Source organism: Mandrillus leucophaeus, unplaced genomic scaffold, assembly GCF_000951045.1.
Source record: "Mandrillus leucophaeus isolate KB7577 unplaced genomic scaffold, Mleu.le_1.0 Scaffold814, whole genome shotgun sequence".
NCBI classification, from domain to species: Eukaryota; Metazoa; Chordata; class Mammalia; order Primates; family Cercopithecidae; genus Mandrillus; species Mandrillus leucophaeus.
In genome coordinates, this window is record NW_012108853.1 from 847197 (window position 1) to 862214 (window position 15018).

Consider the following 15018-nt stretch of genomic DNA (forward strand, 5'->3'; position numbering starts at 1 on the left):
TGGAGTGATTGGGAGAGGGAAGGAAGGGGGCTTTCAGCATACTGAGAATGTTCTTCTTGACGTAAGTAATTACTACATAGTCCTTCCTTTGTGATGAATCATTTAGCTGCACATTTGTTTTACTCGCCAGTAATTAAAGACCAGTAACTTTAAAATTTCAAATTTTATGTAATCTTAAATCAGGCCTACAATGAGAAAAAAAAGTGCAGAAAGATCCTAGTCTTTTAAGAATTATTACGAAGACATCACTTTATAACTTTCTAATGCCTATCTCATAACCTGATAGTTCTAAATTGATAGTCAAATAGCAAATCAAATTTGGCATTGGACATCACTGGTCTTCCTTGCAGTAATGAGAGTAAACATTATAATTAATTGGCTTACATGCTCTAGTATTGTAAGTTAGAATTAAAAAAGCAAGTAAACAAATTTACCAGCTCCATCAGGTGTCTTATGGAGAGCAACACTGCCTCATTTGATGGTGGATCCATTAACCTACTCAGAAAATAAGCAATTCCACCTAGCCTTAAAATCTGGGGGTGGGGAAGACAAATATAATTAAACACATACAATATTAATATACTAGCATTACAACTTAGCCCTACCTGGGCTGATGACTCAAAGCATCAAATTTATACATGATTTTCAAGCTATTTTACCAAAATGAATTAAAATTATATTTGTATTTCTATAAAAACATGTTTAAAGGCCCATATATATATTACTACTTTCTACCATCAACTCTATTAATAGGAAAAGTAGTTGGCTAAAATCTTAATGAACAAGTTGATTATCCACTATCTTCAAAATAAGGCTAACTATATCAAAAGATACAAGACACTGAAAAAATAAGTAGTTTATAATGAAGGATAACATGTTAACATGTAGTAACAGTAGAATGTTCACTGAGCACTTACTATTTGCCAGGCACTGTTCTAAGAATTTTAGGAGGTTAATTTAAACAACCTGCCCAATATAACAGAACTAGCTTTTCCGGGGTGGAAGCAGGATTCAAACACAGGCAGTCTGCCTCCTCTAGAGCAGTATGTAATTTAAAATTGCTTAATATACATTTGAAGGAAGTTTAAATACACAATTCACTAACACACACACAAAATAAATTGTGAGTTAATAATTCTTTCTTGGAGATTAATACAGTACTTTGTTCTATAAAAGATGTTGAAAATGAGATCACTTCCATTTAGTTTCTTCATTCTCCCACCTAATTTACCTTTATTTGTAAACAAAGTTCTTCCAAAGGAGTTCTCAAAATTTCTGGCAGTTGATAGTCATCTAGAAGACTTGCTCTAAGACCATTATACAGATGATAGCAATGACCAGGTTGAACTCTTAAAAACAAAACAAAACAAAACAAAGAGGGACAGTCATCAATGACTTTTTAGAACTCCAGAGAAAACAGTAGGCAGGGAAGTAGCCAATATCTATTTCTTATAAGCCACATAATAGCTAATGTACATAATTATTTTTCCCTTTTTACGAATCATGTATTTCTTCTGTTTAGAAAAACCCTACACCCTCTACCCTTGTCACAGTTTTAAGAAAGATACACAATAATTCCTCCCCACGCCAATAATTTGCTTCCCTATTTCTGACAGATTCCAGATTACTGTGCTCAGTAACAGCAGTCTACTCAGGTTAAGGCTAAGAATAGTAACCTCAAGTATGCCTTGTGATCAATTATATTATGCAATGAATCCTGGCATTATGCTAACCTGTCTATATTACTGAAAAATATTTTAAGTACTGTATATTCTATTTAGTGAGTTCTCAGAGGGATATTAAAAGTTTTTGTTTTATATTTGTAACTAGAGCCTTAAATGATACCATTTTTTGGACAATGATAAGACTAGATGTAGACTGGGCATGATGGCTCATACCTGTAATCCTAGCACTCTGGGAGGCCAAGGTGGGTGTATCACATAAGGTCAGGAGTTCAAGATCAGCCTGGCCAACATAGTGAAACCCCATCTCTACTAAAAAAAAAAATTAGCTGGGTGTGGTGGTATGCTCCTGTAGTCCTAGCTACTTGGGAGGCTGAGGCAGGAGGATCACTTGAACCCAGGAGGCGGAGGTTGCAGTGAGCCGAGATCATGCCACTGTACTCCAGCCTGGCGACAGAACGAGACTCTGTCTCACAAAAAAAAAAAAAAAAAAAACTAAATGTGAAGTGGTGACCATATTCAAGTACTCTCAAGCAGAATAAATATTTCTATAGGCTCTTGCTGCTACAGGAACAAAAATGAATTCTAAAACTCTTAGCTATTTCTGCCATGAGTCTACATAGATCCATTGTCTATTATATAATATACCTGAATATCTCTCCAGTAGAAACTAAAATAAGAGTACCTCCATTGAGAGCCACATAGTATATAGCTTTTTCTGATCTCCAAAATAAGGCTTTGCTAAAAGAATTTTAATCTATAGACTCTACAAATGACTATTTTCCTTTTAAATTAAAACACCAATTTCAGGATTAGTTAAAATGCAATGCTCTATTAAGTTTAGTTCTATTATTGTTTCATGGAACAAATCTAAGGCTTAGTATATTTACTATTCATATATAAAGGTGTGGCAAAACCTGTTCACTATGGTGAATACTTTTTGAATCAATATTTAGTGGTGATGGGTCTACATGGGAAAACCTCAGTCTTTTTGGGTCCCTTATCAAGTTATTCCCTGATAACTGATTATCAGGAGGATATACTTCTTTGACTAACCCACGATTTTGGTTCAACAGCATCAACTCTCTAATAAACTGTCTCGAAATCAAGTTATACTGGGATAATGTGCAAAGATTACAGCAAGTAAGTCAGAGCTTTATAGATATTGTACAAACTTAAAACAAGGGGTTGACAGATGGTCTGTAAAGTTTTCTTTCAACTCTCCTTTTCTTAAGTCTGTATCGAAAGATTAATGGAAATCTCTTATTCTATCTATAAAAGGTAAAAGAAAAACCCTCTTCTGAAAGTCCAGATATAATTCTATCACTCATATAAGTGTAGAAATACTGTGACACATGCATTAAAGTCCAATTTTTTGTAAAAGTTCAAGATAAATCATTTTTCCTACCATTAAGACAGAGATATTTTTACTTCTTAAGTTATTGTACCATTATGAGGAAAAGTACTTTCTTTGTGCTTTCATTGAAAAGCACTGGTGAAAAATCAGTACTGCTATAAAATCCAGTGATTAGGAGCCTAGACTGTGGAGTCAGAATGCCTGGATTCAAATCCTGCGTCTGTAATTTAGAAAGTTATGGCACTTTGGACAAGTCATTTAACTTCCTTATACCTTAATTTCCTTATCCATAAAATGGATATAATAACCTACCTCATAGTACTGTAGTGAGGATTAAGAAAGTTAATATGAATCAAGTGTTTAGGAGATGATCTGACACTCAAAAAGTATTAGTTGCTATTATTATTACACATATTATATGCTTTAAAAAAAGAAATGAAAACCAACTATTATAAGTAACATAACTTATTAATCAAACTCAGAAGTTTAAGGCAAAGGATTCATAAAATAGAAAACTTGGCAGATACTTTTCCAAACTATGATTAAAATAACTTTCTATTTAAAAATGTTTTGCAGTAAGCTCAAAATAATAAGAAAGGTAACTCTTCTAATAAATATATTTAAATGCCAGCATCACATTTTGTTACACAAAATTTTTGTGTGTTCTAAAAGCTTTGGACAGAGTTCCCATCTTACCTTCCAGCTCGACCTTTTCTCTGTTTGGCATTAGCTTTACTAACCCACTCAGCGGACATTGTACTGATATTGTTCTGAGTATCAAAATGTGTCTCTTTTATTTTTCCTCCATCTATCACATAAACGACATCGTCTATGGTAATGCTGTTTGGAAAACAGATATATAAAATGTTAAAAAAAAAAAAAAACACATACACACACACATCAAAAGCACTATTAACCTATAAAAGACCTATAGACAGGGATTTCAGAGCATTTTTTTTTTTATTGGATCAAATGATTTTAGCCATTCAGGATGTTCACTACTCTTCACACCCACATTTACCAATATTATAGGGATCGAGTACCTAATAGTAGGCAGTGTCAGGCACTGTAAGTGACAGCACAGTATTAGTTCTTCAGACCATATACTAAATTCTTACTTGCCTACAGCCAAATATCACAGGTTGCCTCATACCTAGCTCCATGGGAACCCCAACAGCATGGTTTAATATCAGCTTTCATAAAAGAATCTGTTTCAGTGACTAAACTATGTCTTAGTACCCCAAGAGAATACAAGAAAATTTAAAGGCTGGATATAACTAATTACCAAATACTACCCCCAACCAGAAACAGGTGAAAGGACAAAATTTACCTCAGCTCCCATGCTTCTTTAGGTAAACAAAACAAAACCTAACACCTAAAATGCTATTTCTGAGCTAAAGCATTATTATAGGTTAAAAAAACCCCACAAAATTGGCCATGCATGGTGGCTCAGGCCTGTTATCCCAGCACTTTGGGAGGCTGAGGCAATAGGATCGTTTTGAGCCCAGGAGTTAGAGATCAGCCTGGGCAACACAGTGAGACTCTATCTCTACAAAAAATGTTAAAAATCAGACAGGTGTGGTGGCACATGCCTGTAGTACAAGCTACTTGGGAGGCTGAGGTGGAAAGATCACTTGAGCTAAGGAGGTCAAGGCTGCAGTGAGTCATGATCGTACCACTGCACTCCAGCATGGGTGACAAAATGAGACCTTGTCTCGAAAAAGCACACAAAAAATAAAACTATGCTCACTGCCATAAAAAAGGTTTTATTTTTAATAAATTACAAGGCATGTGGTAGAGAAAAAAGATTAACGTATGTAAATACTTTACGGTGTTTAATCAGTATTTGATATTTAAAACAACTTTTACCTAGTCTCCGCAATGTTGGTAGCAATTACTATTTTCCGAACACCAGGAGGGGTTCTTTTAAACACCTGTAAAAATAAATACATCAGAATCACAAAAGAACACTAATTTCTAATACATTATTTTTATAATTAGAGGAATTTCTTCAGATACTGTTCATTTTTAGCATTCTATGTTCAGTCACTGACATATACATCTAATTGACGTATTTATAAAGTATAGATCATTTTCAATATTACAAAATTATCTTTTGGTAAACCAAACTAAATCTCCCACAGATGTCACAATCTTATCACAAACAAGATTTCCAATGAGGTATCATTATTTAAATATACAGCAGTTTTTTAACAAAAGCTGGAGGTTATAAAGTAGAGGGAGGGATATTTATGTTAAGGACAAGAATAATGAAGTCAAATCTCCATGGGTAAGAACAATAAACAATCAGGCAGATGCCCAACCCAGAATAAATGTCAACTGTGCAGCTGTACCAACCACTGTCTACTAGCTTGAGATCAGACTGGAGTGAAAAAAAAATCCTCTTCAAATGGGGAATTCTACAAATACTGCCCACAACCCCGACAAAGTCACTAAAGTAGAAAGAAGATAGGTAATTAAGTACCACTGGCGATAATGCAAACAAACAAAAAAAAGCATAAACTTATCCTTTCATTTATAAAACTGGTAATCAATAGAGAAAATGCTTCCCAGGCTATACACATACTCTCCAGCAAAGGAATACATAATTTACTAGGTTATGATGTGGAAGATGAATACTTTCACGCTGGATAACTCTTTCAGTCTTTGACATCAAGAGTTTTCTTTCTTGCCCCTTCTCTTCTCTCAGGTATGTACTCTGTAATTCGTGACTAAGGTACAGCAACAAAAATATTAAAAGGGTCTCAGAGAAAAATATGGTGGTATTTTCTTACAAAAAGAGAAAAGGAGAAACTAGAAACGGGGAGAGGAGCAGGTTTTCTAATCAATTTCATTTTGCAAGAGCCTGCAAATACTATAGATCATAACATTATCTTGCCTCTGAGAATGCAGCGTTCACTCTAATTAGAAAAGTGTCTGTATCTGATGGAGTCAAAACATTCATAATACATTATTAAAACAAGAAATTTTATACCTGTGAATATACTAATTTTGTGAAATTAAATCTCAAATCATCATCAAACTGTAGTACGTCATAGATCATTAATTTCCAGGTTTGGTTACTGTTGGTAGTACTGACATACCTTTTTCTCTTATTCAGGAAACCCAACCAAGTTACTGGTGAAACCAATTCTTTAAGCTTTTCCCTAATGTAGACACAACTAATCTAATTTGTGGGTTATCCTCTAATATTCAAGTTTCTGAGCAATCATTCCCTGAAGACTCATTTGCAAAGGTTCTCAAATAAGTGTTTTTTACATGAATTACTATTTGAAAATGCTCCTTAAAAAAAATAAAGGAAAACATGTAACAAGCAGTCCTTAAAGCTTGCCTCAGTTTGAAATACATTTAACAAATGTATCCATTTAACATACCTGTGTCTGGTTAACTGTAGGCATCAACGAATGTAAAGGTATAATTAAAAATTTATCTGAAAATTAAAGAGAATTAAATTTTAAGATAAAGAGTTGCAGAAAAGCTCCATCAAACACATGAGACAATGAATTCAGATGCTGAGCCACGTAATTCTTTTTTTTGATAAGACATTGAACATTGTTTAATGAAAAGAGCCAAACCATCTAAATCATTGACAAATTGCCCATGTGTTTAAGAGAACCACACAATTCTTAATTTATATTTCTACATACAAACAGACCAACTTAATTTCTTTATAGTCTTGTTTTCTGAGTGCTCCAAGTTCAAGCTAACACTTTGTTCTGTTATTTCATATCGATAAGTATTTTCCCCAAATTCTTAAAGAATGCTCAAAAGTTGGGAGTAACTTTTTCAAATTACACCAGTAAAAGTTGAATAGCCGAAAATTCTGTTTAACATGAATATGTTTGTACACTTTGAGTGCTCCTATTTTTTTGTTGTTGAGACAAGGTCTCATTCTGTTGCCCAGGAGAGTGCAGTGGTATGATCTCTGCTCACTGCAACCTCTGCCTCCTGGGCTCAAGTGATCCTCCCACCTCAGCCTCCCAAGTAGCTGAGACCACAGGCATGCACCACCACGTCCGGCTAATTTTTGTATTTTTTGTAGAGATGGGGATTTGCCATGTTGCCTAGGCTGGTCTTGAACTCCTGAGCTCAAGCAATCCACCCGCCTCAGCCTTCCAAAGTACTGGGATTACAGATTACAGGCATGAGCCCGGCGCCTGGCAATCCTCACTATTCTAATCATAACAATAATATCTAAATTTTTAGAGCAAATTACTTATTAAATACCCATGTCCTACTTAGAAAATAATGAAATAGTCCTTGTTAAAAATAATACATTCCAAGAGTGACTCACATTTTAAACCTATTTTGGTGCTCGCTTCGGCAGCACATATACTAAAATTGGAACAATACAGAGATTAGTATGGCCCCTACGCAAGGATGACACGCAAATTCGTGAAGCGTTCCATATTTTTAAAAAAAGAAAAAAATAAAAAATAAACACATTTTGTTAAAAATATAAGAAATTCCTACTTTTTAAGTTTCTAAATAAAACAGCTCAAGCCCATTCATGATTATTAGCGAACACAGAAAGCCTGATATAATACAGTGATGGGTGAAAGGGAGAGTATTAAGAAAACAAGGGTTAATTTCACATTTAAGTATGCTTACAAAAATACAATCTGACTTAAATGCCCAAATGATTCAAGTCAGCTATATTTCTCCGGAAAAGAACTGTTGTTATCTAAAGGAGATATGATGATCCCCATGGATTCTGTGAAAAGATTTTACGAATCCTAAAAAATAAAAAGTAGTAAACAGCTGTCGAGCAACTGACGTCGCTAAAAAGAATGCTCTGAATTACTTGTCTCCGTGACAGTATGAAGTATTTCAACTATAATGTTCGAGCCAAAAATACTTGAATTGAATCAAGCCTTCAGATATAACTTCCAAGTTACAGGAAATACAGGTAAGAGAGAATCAAATGAAATGATAGCATAAAGAGTCAGAAAAATTCAGACAGTTGGACTTATTAGAGAACAACTGGCCTGGTCTTTTCCATGACTTTATTACCATGAGGAAAAAAGCAGGGAGTGGAGGGGAGCAATGTTCTAGAGCCAGATCAAAAGATGTATTTAGTTTGACATTTTCTATAGTTTGAACAGACTAGCTGTGAAAGACACTTCAAAAAAATGGGAAAATCTGATTACAGACTGGATTATTAGATGGTATTAAGGATTAGGTATGATAAAGACATGATGGTTATATAGAAAATTGCCTTTAGAGATTCTTGCTTATACATTTAGAAATAAAATGTGACAGCTGCAATTGACTTTAGGAAAAAACTAGGACTGAAAAAATAATTGTTGGCACTGAAGTCGTGGATATATATATGGTATTCATTAAAATTCTCCAGTTTTGGCTGGGTGCAGTAGCTCACACATGTAATCCCAGCACTTTCAGAGGCCAAGGCAGATGGATCACAAGGTCAGGAGTTCAAGACCTGCCTGGCTAAGATGGTGAAACCCTGTCTCTACTAAAAATACAAAAACTACCCAGGCATGGTGGTGGGCACCTATAATCCCAGCTACTTGGAAGGCTGAAACAGGGAACTGCTTGAACCTGGGAGGCAGAGGTTGCAGTGAGCTGAGATCGCACCACTGCACTCCAGTCTGACAGAGACAGAGACTCCATCTCAAAAAAAAAAAAAAAAAAAAAGATTCTCTAGTTTTTTGTATGTTTAAAATGTTTCTTTACAAAAAGTTCAAAAAGCCAGGCATAATAAAAGTAAAAACAATTTTGTTGAAGACTACATAATCGAGGAAAAAAAATTTATATTGCTGATACCATACAACTAACAGAGTTAATGAGAACAAAATCTACACTCTTATGAAAAGAAAGAAACAAGAAATTGAAAAGCATTTAATAAACTGAGTTTCAAAATTTAACTTCTCGGCACAGAGTTAGGCCAATTTTTTCCCCATGACAGTGACTGACTATACAACTGATTATCAAGGCTAAGCTTTTTTCAACATAATTTGAGAAAAAACACTCAAGTTCTGGAAAGATTTCCTTTAAAAGGAATTGAGCTGGTAGTGCAAGTATATACATCAGTAACTCTTTCCTTTAGAATAATTAATTCAAACTAGAAAGTTAATGAAGTCAATTATAATAATCTGTAATATCACACCCTTTTCCCACTCCCCACCACATACACTAAATGATAATATTTTGGTATATATCTTATCTTTATTGGTAAATATATGCATATATTTTTAAAAATTATTAAGTACACTATGCAATAATGTTTATAATGGGGGAAGGAAAGGCCAGAGTTAGAAGATTTAGCCAATAAAAAATTTTAGTTGTTTGAAAAAAAAAAATTCAGCTGTCTAATCATGACAAACTTTTCTACAGAGAAAAGTTGTCACACAAAAAGAAAACAGAAAACAGTGTTTCTTTATAGAGAAGTCAATTAGATCAAAATACTTCACCAGCTAGATAGTAAATAATTTTAATTACAGAGAATGCTTTCAGAGCATGACAACAGGATTTAACAAATAATAAAAATACGCATTTATTATTTTAGTCAATACAATTAGACCAAAATATTTTCTGGTGCCTGTAAATTTTGTCTGGCTGGGCGTGGTGGCTCATGCCTGTAATCCCAGCACTTTGGGAGGCTAAGGCAAGCGGATCACGAGGTCAGGAGTTCGAGACCATCCTGGCTAACACGGTGAAACCCCGTCTCTACTAAAAATACAAAAAAATTAGCCGGGCGTGGTGGTGGATGCCTGTAGTCCCAGCTACTCAGGAGGCTGAGGCAGGAGAATCTCATGAACCTGGAAGGCAGAGATTGCAGTGAGTTGAGATTGCACCACTGCGCTCCAGCCTGGGCAACAGAGTTAGACTGCCTCAAAAATAAATAAATAAATAAATTTTGTCAAAAGCACTTCAACAGAGTGAGGTTAGAAATTATATTTGGAGGCCACGTGTGGTGGCTCAAGCCTGTAATCCCAGCACTCTGGAAGGCTGAGGTGGGAGGATCACTTCAGGTCTGGAGTTCGAGACCAGCCTGGCCAACATAGTGAAACCCCATCTCTACTAAAAATGCAAAAAGTCGGCTGGCATGGTGGCACATGCCTGTAATTCCAGCTACCCCGGAGGCTGAAGCAGGAGAACTGCTTGAACCCAGGAGGCAGAGGTTGCAGTGAGCCGAGATGGCACCAACACACTCCAGACTGCCAACAGAGTGAGACTTCATCTCAAAATAAAAAAATTATATTCAGAGCCATAAAAATTAAATAGAATTTGCTTTGTAGTTTTTATATTTGAAGTTAATGATTGCTGAAAATACTCTAAATTTTACAGAAAAAAAATGTTCTCATTCATTCCTCTGACGTTTATATGTTTCAAAATATGCTGCTCATACAGGATCAAAATCACTTGAGGAATTTTAAAAACTTCAGATTTCAGGTCACATTCTTAGATTTGGGGTGATGATGGGGTCTACGTATCTGAACCTTAAAGAAGCTCCATGGGTGACTCTGTTGCATAGTCAGAATTCAGAAACACTGGGCTAAGGGATTTCTTTTTCGCAGCAGTGAGTGAAAAAATGAAAAACCCCACATACCTATGCTTTAAGAGCCAATTTTATTAGGCAAATTGTGAAAAAGAAAGAAAATATTCTCTTCAAAATACTAAATAAAAAGCCTTCCCTTCATCTGTGACCTAGTAGAAGCAACAATTCTTCAAATAAAAGAAAAATATACACATCCCACATATAATTCAAATACCACTCTTTGAATTATAGTAAAATACATTTACATAATACCTGATTTAAACATTACTTGTGACATCAAGAGATCATGTAAAGTGCTGATATTGTCCCAGCCTGGTAGAAAGACCAGTATCGCACCATCCTATATGAAGGGGAAATAACCATTACAACGGATCGTATCAACAAAATGCAGTAACAGTAAAATTGTGTGCACACTTAAGTCTCCATTAAAATTACACTAGATCAGGATAATTTTCGTTAATAATTAAAAGTCTATAAGCCCACCTTTTTTCTTTTTTTTTTAATTATTGGTTTTGAGCCAGAGTCTTGCTCTGTCACCCAGGCTGGAGTACAACGGCATGACCTCGGATCACTGCAACATCTGCCTCCTGGGTTCAAGCGATTCTCATGCTCAGCCTCCCAAGTAGCTGGGATTACAGGCCTGCGCCATCACGCTCAGCTAATTTTTGTATTTTTAGTAGAGACAGGGTTTTGCCATGTTGGCCAGGCTGGTCTCAAACTCCTGGCCTCTAGTGATCCACCTGCTTTGGCCTCGCAGAGTGCTGGGATTACAGGCGTGAGCCACTGCACCCGGCTAAGCTCACTATTAAAAAATGAGATTTATAATCCAGGTATTTGTTTAGTCTTTTCTTCAAACAGGTCAAATGCCTAAATCTTCTGCTACTATGAGATGATTTCTAGTATCAAAAGTAATTTCTTCCAAGCCATTTTATAAACATTTAAGAAAATTGTATTTTTCATGGCCTTGATACATTAATAAAATTAAAATTATGTTAACTGAAGAAAGAAAAATAAACAAAACTAACCTCTTCTTCCAAAACAATGTATCGGATAAGGGCAACAATCAAATTGAGATCAACTTTATCATCATCCATCATTTCTATAACATCTACAGTACTTGCAGAATACCTATCAAAGTTAAACACAAAGTTACGAAATACTTAATCAAGTTTTCTAGTAACTTGCTATAAAAGTTTAAAATTAACTCAATCTGCAAATGAAGGAACATAATCTACACATCGGAGAGAATTACTGGGCTAATAGTGCTTAAAAGTCAAATCAGCACAATATTTAGCTGGAGTAAGAGATTCACAGTGCTCTCCTTTAAGTATGTACAGATTCAAGAAGATGCTCCCAGCCCCTGGCTTTCTCTTTTAGTTATTGAGCCACTGATTTCTCACCTTCAAACAAAATAAACTCACCTTCTTCGCAGTTCCCTTACATAATCTGGCCAACGTTCTTTATATATTGCTTCTTTTTCTTCTTTTTCTTGTCTGTTTACATGCCCTTGCATGAAACCCCTCTTAAACTGGGATCTGTGTTCTTTTTGTTCTGGAACATACCTAAAATAAAAACATTCTTGAATATCTTCACTTTTTTGAAACTCTAGTTTTAGCTAAAATCTGTGATATTTTATATTTAGGATTTTCAAAAAGAATTCTAAAGAATATTTTCATTATGCTTTCGAGTGAATACTAGCTAAAATATCAGTTTGTGTTCATTAACTTATAAAACCTGATATTTTAGATAAAAATCATTCTTCTCTATTGAAGTACAGAAACCTATAGACCATTTTTAGTACTTAAAATTTTTAAAAAACACTAAAGTAACTTTTACCTTAAATTTTAAGTTTGCTTTAGAACAACAGTTAACATTAATGTAAGTCCAAACCTGACTGCACGTAAGAATTGAATCCCTCAGAGAGTTTGTAAAATACAGACTCCTAAATCCCATCCCTGATGATTTGGATTTGGTAGGTATGCCTTGGGTCTATTCATCTAAGAATTTTAATTAGTGCCCGCAGGAGATTCAGATAGTATATCCAGATCTATAGACCCATGCTAGAGAATTATTTAATTCTGCTCAGTCACACAGTTGTAGCTAATGGCAGATCCAGAATCAGCATTCAAGTCTCTCATATGTCAATCGAGTGCTGTACTATGATTCCACTACCATCCTATAGTGACTGCTAAAACCACAGAGGGCACATCTGGGCAATAATTCTACCTATCACTGTCAGTCCTGCGAGGTATGGGGTGGGAAAAGATAAAAATGAACCCACACTTTAACCCCAAGGCGTCTCTGCGTTCAACTAGAGGACAGCCTCTAGATGGAATGGGGGAGGGGTTAGAGCATGGACTCCTAAGTCAGAATTGATGTTCTTGCTCAGCTACTGACTAGCTGCGTGACCTTAGATAGGGCATTAAATATCTGGTCTTTAGTTATATTATTTGAGAGATTAATATGTTTATAACAGTACTGGCATGAGATTTTTAAAAATGTGATAAAGTTAAAAAAAAAAAGTGATAAAGCCTCACGTATAGCAGACACCCAGAAAATGTTAATCCCCTTCCCTATTCAGTACCTGTGACCCAGAATTCCCCTAAGTCTTCAATACATACAGAGGCACCAACTTGAGGTAGTGCAAACTGAGACACAGATTGGTTCTAGTCAGCAGGATGGACCCACAGTCGGCTCCCTTCCCAGAAATTGCAAAACAGAGGTAACCTTCAATCCTCCTACCTCCAGTCACAACCCTCCATATCATCTTGCCCTGCTCTTGTTCTGTCATTGTATTTTCTTTGCTACCTCCCTGCTGTGCAGCTCTTCTTCTGGGAAGGGGACAGCCAGGAGCTTCTGATGAAAATCTCTAATCAAGGAACACCCTCATTCAACTCTCCTCTTAAGAGTTGATCAGCAGATGACAAAAGCACAGATACCATCTTTTCGTTTCAAGAGACTGCTTGGCTACAATTCCATATGCATTCCCTAATATCCAGGGAGCTTCAGAAAGCAAGTTTCCATCAGGTGCCTTCAGATTATTGATCCTCAAAACTTTGTTTTCATTGTTGCCAAGCAGTTGCCTATTATTTTCCTGGCAAGCAATTGCTAAATGTGCCATGATAGGATGTGGGACACATGGTAAAAAGTGTAAATGAAGAGGGAGGATACAGAAAATTTATGGCCACTGATGATAAAATCAGGACATGGAAGACCATTACATGCTGTCTCTCTGAGGCTTTTAGTATGTTCTATCTTCTCTGACATATACATTTCCCTCTTTCCTACTTTGACTTCAACTGCTTTCCTAACTTGACCAGTCTCTACCTAACATATAAAATCTAATTTCTAATATAGTCTTCACTTCCCTCAGACTTCATATATAACAGCTTATGTGTCTCGCTGTCTACAAATAAATTCTGAGAGGATATACCAAGTCTCCCCTTGCTTAATGTTCAGACCCTAGCACAGTGCAAATAATTGAGTAAATACTTGTGAAATAAGTGGTCAAAACTCAGCAGATTTTTCTTCATATAAAAATGGTTGTAGGAACTTTGCTCTCACCTTCCACTCTCACTTCCTGGTTTTCTTAAGATAACTTTAGAGTCTTGAAAAATCTCATCCCAAGTGTTTCTACATCTAGTCCCCAATCCCTTTTTGAAACAGCGTCTCCCTTTGTCACCTGGGCTGCAGTGCAGTGGTGTGATCTCTACTCACTGCAATCTCCGCCTCCCAGGCTCAAGAAATCCTCCCACCTCAGCGTCCTGAGTAGCTGGGTCTATAAGCGTATGGCACCTCATGCAGCTTACTTTTGTATTTTTTGTAGAGACGGGGTTTCACCACATTGCCCAGACTGGTCTTGAACTGCTGGGCTCAAGCGATCTGCCCCATCTCTGTCTACCAAAGCATTGAGATTACAGACATGAGCCACCATGCCTGGCTGTCCTTTTTTTCATTCAGATTTACCATAGGTTAGGCACTGTGCTATGTACTAGTTACTAAAATAAATAAGACAAAATCCTGAACCCCAAAAAGTCTGAAATCTAGTGCAAGAGGCAAATACAAAGAGATACACTATACAACAAATAACATAAGTGTTATAAGAGATATGATACAAATGTTGCAGGAATACAGATGAGAAAGAATTAAAGGCCGGCCGGGTGTGGTGGCTCACACCTGTAATCCCAGCACTTTGGGAGGCCGAGGGGGGCAGATCACAAGGTCAAGAGATTGAGACCATCCTGGCAAACATGGTGAAACCCCATCTCTACTAAAAATGCAAAAATCAGCTGGGCATGGTGGCGTGCACCTATACTCCCAGGTACTCAGGAGGCTGAGGCAGAAGAATTGCTTGAACCTGGGAGGTAGAGGTTGCAGTGAGCGGAGATCACGCCACTGCACTCCAGCCTGGCGATGGAGTGAAACTGTCTCCAAAA

At 36.2% G+C, this 15018-nt stretch overlaps 1 protein-coding gene across 3 annotated transcripts in view; it reads right to left on the reverse strand.

Annotated features, from left to right (window-relative positions):
• The window catches only part of DHX36 (DEAH (Asp-Glu-Ala-His) box polypeptide 36), a 54221-nt gene that overhangs the window by 12687 nt on the left and 26516 nt on the right, over positions 1-15018 (reverse strand). For 2 of the 3 annotated variants that reach the window (XM_011967881.1, XM_011967879.1), the window contains exons 10-17: positions 12004-12144; positions 11608-11710; positions 10835-10922; positions 6435-6490; positions 4909-4973; positions 3736-3879; positions 1232-1349; positions 435-533 (exon numbers count right to left, since the gene is read on the reverse strand). In XM_011967881.1, coding sequence (XP_011823271.1) covers positions 435-533; positions 1232-1349; positions 3736-3879; positions 4909-4973; positions 6435-6490; positions 10835-10922; positions 11608-11710; positions 12004-12144 — 814 coding nt within the window. The remainder of the gene's footprint in view (positions 1-434; positions 534-1231; positions 1350-3735; positions 3880-4908; positions 4974-6434; positions 6491-10834; positions 10923-11607; positions 11711-12003; positions 12145-15018) is intronic. The other variant, XM_011967880.1, reaches the window with a different exon arrangement.